The sequence below is a fragment of the Passer domesticus genome, chromosome 29, assembly GCF_036417665.1.
Source record: "Passer domesticus isolate bPasDom1 chromosome 29, bPasDom1.hap1, whole genome shotgun sequence".
NCBI classification, from domain to species: Eukaryota; Metazoa; Chordata; class Aves; order Passeriformes; family Passeridae; genus Passer; species Passer domesticus.
Window position 1 is genome coordinate 204,570 of NC_087502.1, and position 7,467 is coordinate 212,036.

Here is a 7,467-nt window from a genome sequence, read left to right on the forward strand (position 1 = left end):
CCACCAGGTACTTTTGGCAACATTCCAGGGCCTCCGAGCCCCCCAAGGGTTGTCTCGGTAGCTCTGGACATCTGGAGTGATGTACTGAGTTCCCACACTTGTCTGCTCAGGGTCTCCCCCAGCCTGGCCAAGCTGCTCAGCAGCAGCACTGCAGCCCCACAGGAGCTCCATCAAGAGGCACCTGGGAGCCCTCAGCAATCCAGCCAGCAACACACGGGCAGGAGGACACGGATGGCGGTTCCTGCCTGGGACAGGGCTTGTGGCCATCTCCAGGCACCGGTCTCACAGGGATCCCTGTGGCTCCAGCCTCTGCACACCCGCTCTGTTGGCAGCACAAAGGCTTCAACAGAACCACCAAAAGCCAAGGGGCTTCTGGCTATTTTCCCTGCCACACTGCCTGGGCAGCTTGCTGAGCCGAAGTACGCTCTTACCCCTCTTCCCCTATGCCTTGCAGACCCTGAGCAGCAAAATAAAGATTCTGAGAGTCTGTCTATTACAACACATCCTATATTTATATGCTAAAACAGAACTAAAAGAATGAAAGAACAATGTTAAAAAAAAATCAAAAATTCCCACTGGCTCAGGTGGACAGAGCCTCTGGGATCAGCTCTCTGCAGAGCTCCAGCAGCGCAGACAGCCGAGCCCTGACAGATGAGGCCGTGTTCTCCATGCCCTGCGGAGCTGATTATGCAGGTTATCGAAGATGGAATATCGACCTCTCTCTACTGCCTGGAGGACATACAGTGTTTGAATTGCCAGGTTTCCAACAGCGGTGCTGATGTCATTTCCCATATCTTCAAGGGCTGAAAGAGAGAGGAACAGAGCCATGGTCAGATCCCAGAGCTGAGGGGACCCGAGGAGAGCCCCCTGCCAGGGCCATCCCAGCCCGCTCTAGCCATGGCCAGCAGGGAGCAGGGACCAAGGGGCTCAGCCCAAAGCTGCTGGCCACGAATGCCCCACGTGGCCCTGAAATCTCTGTGTGCTCTGCCCACGCTGGCCCTCATCTGCACAGGGAGCAGAGCTCTCCGCAGCCAGGGCAGGGCTCGCAGCTGCCCCCGCCAGCCCCCGCTGCCAGCCCGCTGCCCTCACTCACCGCTGCAGATGAGCTGGAGCTCTTCCCTCCTCCCCCTCAGGTGCCGCCCGGCCATGCCTGGGAACACAGAGCCTGTCACGGCGCCAGCGGCACAGCTCCCTGCCAGCGGCGCTGCCGGCGCTGCGGCCACACGCCCTGCTGGCCCGGCAGGGCTCAGCCCGGGCCACGCCGCACGCTGCCGCCCGAGGGCACGGCTGCCAGAGGGTGGCAGCAGCGAAGAGCCCAGGCGGGGCTCCGGGGCGCCGGGCCCGGATGGCGCTGCCGGGGCAGCGGGCGGGGCTGGGGCCGAGCTGCGGCAGGCCGGGGAGGGAGCCCGGGCTCGTGGCTCACCTGTGAACCTGATGGCCGCCTCTCGCAGGGACTCCTGTGGGTTCCGCAGGTACAGCAGGGCCCGGCGAAGGTTCTCTGACGCTCTGCTCCTGTCGTCTGCCAGCTGGAGAGAGCGGCAGCAGGGAAGGCTTAGTGCAGGCTCAGCCCCTCAGCTGGGCGCTCCCTGCGCCCAGCCCCGGCCTCCCCTGCCCACACAGCCCTGAGGCGCAGCCAGCAGCCGCTGGCGCCGGGCTCTGGAGGGGGCAGAGGGCCGGCTGCTGCCCGGAGAGCCGCGGTGCCGCCCCGGCCCGCAGCCCCGCCGGGCCGCGGCTCCATCGGCCCCCGGCTCGGGCCCACAGGAGCCTGGAGAAGAGCCCGCGCGACCTCGGGGTGCAGCAGCGGGCAGGGGCACAGCTGCTGATGCCACACACTGAGCACGGCGCTCAGGGGGCTTCTCCAGGCTGAGGCTGGGGCTTCCAGGCCGTCCTTACCAGGCACTCAGTGAATTTCCACAGCTTCTTGTCCTTCACCAGTTTTTCAAGATCCCTCCTCTTCAGGAACTCGGCCACACAAAGCAGTGTTTCCTGAGAAACCTGGAGAGCAGCAGAGACACGGAGATGGCCCCACAGCCCAGGGTGCAGGACCCGTGTCCCTGTGCCAAGGCCTGGAGGAGGCTGCAGCCCGGCAGGCGCCAGGGCAGGATGCAGCCAAGCCCCTTGCCAGGGGACAGCAGCAGCCCATGAGTCTTCACCTCTGCCACACGCTGATTCTCATCGTGGCAGTGGAAGAAGAGTGGCAGCAGGCTCTGGCGCAGGTGTGTCTTTAGGGCCTTTTTTTCCTTTTCCTGTGGAAGAGTCACCAATGTTCGGAAGAGGAGTATGGAGAGCAGCTGCACCTGGCTATAGTCCTATATGAAAGGAAGAAAAAAAGACCTCCGCATCAGCTGCACAGGGCTCAGCTTGGTGCAGACCTGCAAATCCACAGGGCACAAAGTGTCCAAGAAGCACCCAGTGACTGTGGCTGGGGGCAGTGAGCCTTACATGGTCAAAGAGCGGCAGGAGCGCCTCAACCAGCTGCAGTGCCATGGGGCTGGGCATCAGCATGTCATTGTCCAAGATAATAAAGCTGAGTAGCATGACAGTCATGCTAATTATCTCTCCATCTGTGTCCTGCAGGAGCTCCACAAGGCTTTCAGTCAGGCTCCACATTTTTTCAGTCTGTGCAGAACACAAGTTTGTGAAACGCCATCCATCCTACTGCCACAGGGCCCAGAGGCTAAAGGTCTGTCCCAAAGCACTCGGACAGCTGAACTGGGAGGCAGGAGAGCTAGGAGCAGCTGCCCCAGTGCACAAAGCCCAGCCAAGCCCAAGCAACTGCATTCCCCAGCACAGCCTCAGTTGCTGCCCCCTTCTCACCATTGAGGGATCGTCAATGAGCTCGAGAAGGGCCCTGAGTGCCAGGCGACGCCTCTCCCTGCACTCGCTCTGCAGCTGCCTTGACAAGATTTGCAGGACTCTGTTAGCACCGTGTTCACTCAAGTCCAGCAACTCGAGAACCTGAAAGGCACAGGGCAGCGTCAAGGGACCCGGCCAGCAGGAGCTGGAACCGCACAGGGCTGGGCCCAGGCAGCAGCACAGGGCACGGGCAGCTGTGGCTACGAGAGGGCAGAGAGCTGGGAGGCAGCGCCGGCCATCAGGCTCACCTCCGCAAGGAAGGCCAGGGCGGGCAGCTCCCAGCGTGGCTCCTGTGTGCTGAGCAGCCGGAGCAGGTAGCGAGTGATCCGAGAACACAAGGGGATGGAGACACAGGACATCTCCCTGGCAGGAGAAAAAGTAACCAAGACTGTGGGCTGGGGGTACAAACTTCTGCCAGGACTGACTCACAGAGGTCTGGTCTTTCCCCAGCATCCTGCAAGGGACCCTGGGCTATTTGGGAGGCGGCTCCTTATGGGCACCCTCCTCTCCCAGCCTTATCCACTCTGTTTGGCCATCCCACAGTCAAGGCCCTCTGGCTCATGACCACAGGGACTGTGTGGAGCTCCCTGGGCACAGAGCACAAATGTCAGAGGCAGCGGGGAGAAGGGGCTCTCACCTGGCCAGCAGACCCACGGCATAGTGGTGGGTGTCAGCACACAGCAGCGTGTCCCAGCCACACTTGCGTTCCATTGCCACCACCACATCCTCATGCTGCATTCGGCAGAGCAGGGACTTCAGGGTCCGCACTGCAAACCTGCATGCAGAGCAAAGCCCCGGTCACGCTGGGAGCACTGGCTCCTGCCCAGGGACATGGCAGGGGCAGGAGGACTGGGATGGAGAACCTGTTGGGGCTGGTGGCAAGGCCGTATTGCTGCTGGCATCCCTTCCAGAAGTTATCAACCTCCTCTGGCATATCCAGAGTGCTGAAGAACACTTGGAAGAGCAGATGCACAAAGAGGTGGGGGAAATACACCGTCACCATATGTGGGACACAGGGCACCTGGAGGATCTTCCACATCACCACAGTTGCCTGCAAAGGACAAAGCCCCTCGAGACAGCGCTCAGTGCCAAGGTGTCCGTGTGGCAGGGCCTGAGCAGGGGAGGGAGAGGCCCGGAGAGACACAGGGGAGCAGGGGCCTGGTGCCCCTGAAGCTGCCCCGAGGCCAGGTTTCAGGCCAGCGCCTGAGGCAGGGAGATGCAGTGGGGGAAGGAGGATGGAGAGCTGCTGGAGAGGGAGCCTTAGGGCTAGCAAAGGCCAGTTGCAGAAACTCACAGCCACGACCAAGACACCCGTTTTGTCCCCATCGGAGGTGCACATGCTGTGCTCGGGCCAGCTCCCCAGCACATCCAGGAGTATCAGCAGCGCAGGCTCTGCAGTCCTGGGTGAGCACATGATGCTGTTCCACATGGTCAAAGCAGCTCTGTGGGGTTAGAGCTCTGTCTCAGTGGGGTCTCAGACACAGCACCATGGCCTGGGCAGCAGTGGGGACCTGAGCTGGCTGCCAGCTCTGCCCCTGCCCACTGCCACTCGCCAGCAGCTCCCAGCAGCCCAGCCCTGTGGGGACAGGCCCCTGAGGGGCCGTGAGGGAGCATGGCAGCAGGCTCGGGGACTGACATGCCAGGGCTGGCAAAGGGAGCAGCCAGAGGGCCCTGGAACTCTCTGTTGCTCAGACAGCTGGGACAGGCTGTACAGGCTGATGGGCTGGGGAGCCCTGAGCGCTCTGGGTAGGTGGGCCCCATACCTGTCACAGGATGGGGCCACACGCAGGAGTGTCATGACTACATCAGCGGGCTGGTCTTCAGTGAGATCCAGCAGTGTCCTGTTCAGCCTGTGCTCTGCAAACTGATTGGCCATGAGCCACTGGTGGATGTACCTCACCATGGCAGGCACCTGGAGAAGGCACAGGGAGACTTGGAAAGTTGCCAGAGGGAGGAATGTCCCCAGCTTCCCCAGAAAAGTGCTTCCCTTCCCACCACACTGCCATGGCCTCAAAGGCTTCCAGCGACCAGTGAGCATGGCTCATGGCCTCCCAGGCCAAGCAATTCCTGGGAGGATCAAAGCCTAGCCACAGGCTGCTTACTTGCTGTGGATTGGAAAAACCCTCCTCTACGAGCATATCCAGCAGGGCAGCACTGGTCTTGGTTTTGAAGATGGGCGAGTATGCTCTGAGCCCAGTGCCCATGGTGCTGGTCTCTTCCTCCCGAATTCTCTTGATGAATTTACAAACCAGCTGTAGGAGAAAGGCAAGAAGCCAGGGATGTTCCACAGAATGCTCCAAGCATGGTGACAGCAGGCCCAGCCCAGGTGGGGATGGCTGCAGATACCTGTGCTGTTCTGCGGAAGTGGCCATGGGCAGGGTCCTGCTCTTGTGTGCGCTCCACGGCTGCATCTGGCAAAGAGCGAGCGCAGCCAGAGCTGAGGGGCTGTGGGAGAGGCCGGAGAACACAGCCCAGCCCTGCACTGCCCAGGCAGGGACAGCCCCGGGATGCCCCAGGGGATGGAGCATGGCTGCTGTGGGGTGTCTGCCCAGCCCCTCTTCCATCCTATGGGCATGTCCCCAGGGAATGGGATGGGATGGGATGCAATAATGCCAAGCTGGCTGCAAGCACCAGTCCTGTGGCCCAGCTCTGCCACTCACCCTCCTGTGGCAGCTTGAGTGGCACCACCTCTTCTGTCTCCTGTGCTGGGGCAGCTCCAGGACCTTCTTCCTCCTCCTCCACCCAGGCCAGCTTGGGCAATCTCGGGGGTCTCTGCTCCATGTCACTGACTGGATTTGTGGCTGCTTGCAGGAGAGATGCCTCGGAAAAACTCCAAGTCAGCAAGTCCTGCAGTCATGTCTGGAAAGCACCTTCAAGAGACAAGCCTCAGGAGGGCTACAGGACAGCATGTCCTGCACTCTGGTCTGGAGGCCTCCTGCCACAAGGGCAGGAGAGTCCTGTCAAGGATGGTGGTCTGGCCTCGAGGGCACTGGCGGCAGGGATGGGAGATGCCTCTAGGGCACCAAGACTCACGGTCTGCCTTCGAGGGCACCTGCAGAAGAGAAGCCTCGGGAAAGCCACGGGTCACCAAGTCCTGTGGTCTGGCCTTGAGGTCAGCTGCAGGAATAACACCTCAGAAAGGCTCCGGGTCAGACACGAATGAGTGCACTGTGTGGGGGCTCCTCACAGCACCGCTCTGTCTCATCCTGTTCCCGTTGTGTGCTCCAAGCACTGTGGCATGATCTTGTCACCACCAGCTCCTGTGTCACCACATGTCACAAAGGGCTCTAGGACACCCGTTCCATGGCGTGGTGACCATGCTGCACCGCGTCACAAAGGGCCCCTGCACACACCGCCCCTGCCCTGGGGTCACCCCCAGCCCACCCAAAGTGGCCCAGGTTGGAAGGAATCCCTGGCCCCAAGTGTCTAAGACAGCCCGACAGGGTCTTTAGGAAGAGCTCAAACCTTCAGCAAACACTGCCCTGCTCAGCAGAAGGAGCCCCCAAGGCTGCCGACACAGCCGCGCTAGGAAGGGCACGGGGCCTTCCACAGAAGCTGGCAAGGCCTCCTTGGGACACGTCCTGGCTGGTGGCCATCCTAAACCAGCGGGTGTGACCCAGACAAGGAACGTGTGGGCCAGGGCACAAATGCTGCTCTGAGCTCTGGGGCCCGGGCAGCGCTGATATCAGCAGGTGTGGCAGAGTCCCTGCCCAAGCAGACCTGCCACCCCTCAGCCCTGGCAGCACTGGTGCCCGTCTCCTGCCCCAGAGACCTGCGCCCCTGGGGGGCTTCTGTGCCACAGGGAGCCAAAGCCCACGTGCACTGGGGACTGTGCTCCTTCCTGCAGGGGCTGCTGGCAGGAGCACCTGGAGCAACTGCTGGCAACACTTGGTCTCGGTCAGAAGGTCTTACTCCATGCTGAAATTATTTTCTCAGTGAAGTAATTTTCTTCAGCACAAAAACACCTTAGTGGGGAAGGCACAGAAGAATCTGACATTTAACAAGCCTCACTTCAGGAAAGCTTTACTTCCCATTGCTCAACTCAAGTAGTTCCAAAAACTTGCAAACTTCCCAAATTGATTGGGATGGCCTGAGAAGGTGAAGAGTTGGAATTTTGCTTTCCATCTCAAAGCAGCAACTCACTTGCTTTAACCTCATCCACTGAGAGTCACTTTACAGAACATAACACTACGCAGAGGCAAAAAAAGGGGCCACTCTTTGGTTTGCAAACAGTTTTCTGTGAAAGGATGATATTATCCAAATTCTCTTAAGGACTAAAAGCTCTCAAGAAATGAAAGTCCACTCAGTGTTACACAAGTAGCCCAAACAAATGAGTAGATGGCAAAAGGGCCAGTCCTCCCCCTGGTACACTTATCTAAGTGGCCAGTAAAGTACAGCTCTGCCCTCTTGTTTCCTGCAGGAGGATCAGGACCATGAACAGGAAAAGTCACAGATATTCTTTCTGCCCTCCGTAACCAAAGCTGTGCCAAACCACAGATGCTGCCTTCAACCTGACTCAAATTCCAGCCAAGACCTCTCACCTTCCAGACAATGCCTTCTCCAACACCCCCCCAACACCAACCCCCCCAACCTCCCACACAGAAGCCCTCA

General features: G+C 60.1%; 1 protein-coding gene across 4 annotated transcripts; it reads right to left on the minus strand.

The window, feature by feature from the left end:
• Nucleotides 1–491: 491 nt before the first annotated feature.
• LOC135287493 (uncharacterized) lies at nt 492–6,318 on the minus strand. 4 transcript variants are annotated; one of them, XM_064400800.1, is made up of 16 exons: nt 5,890–6,318; nt 5,517–5,715; nt 5,203–5,267; nt 4,959–5,108; nt 4,620–4,768; nt 4,151–4,298; nt 3,720–3,907; nt 3,494–3,631; nt 3,105–3,219; nt 2,818–2,958; nt 2,443–2,619; nt 2,154–2,309; nt 1,894–1,995; nt 1,424–1,526; nt 1,094–1,150; nt 492–803 (listed from the first exon to the last, which is right to left on the minus strand). In XM_064400800.1, exons 2-16 carry the CDS (start codon nt 5,635–5,637, stop codon nt 604–606), a joined length of 2,010 nt encoding a protein of 669 aa, XP_064256870.1. In that variant the 5' UTR covers nt 5,638–5,715; nt 5,890–6,318; the 3' UTR covers nt 492–603. The 4 variants fall into 4 exon arrangements, with proteins under 4 accessions (XP_064256870.1, XP_064256868.1, XP_064256869.1 ...); XM_064400798.1 differs by having other exon boundaries at nt 5,517–5,726; XM_064400799.1 differs by having other exon boundaries at nt 5,517–6,318.
• Nucleotides 6,319–7,467: the final 1,149 nt, after the last annotated feature.

Excerpts from the sequence above, each read along its gene's own strand:
- LOC135287493 (XM_064400800.1), bottom strand. The coding sequence starts at position 5,637 with ATGGAGCAGAGACCCCCGAGATTGCCCAAGCTGGCCTGGGTGGAGGAG. Across the intron at positions 5,109-5,202 it reads ACTTCCGCAGAACAGCACAG|CTGGTTTGTAAATTCATCAA; the intron begins GTATCTGCAGCC and ends TTTCTCCTACAG. Across the intron at positions 1,996-2,153 it reads AGAATCAGCGTGTGGCAGAG|GTTTCTCAGGAAACACTGCT; the intron begins GTGAAGACTCAT and ends GCTGCTCTCCAG.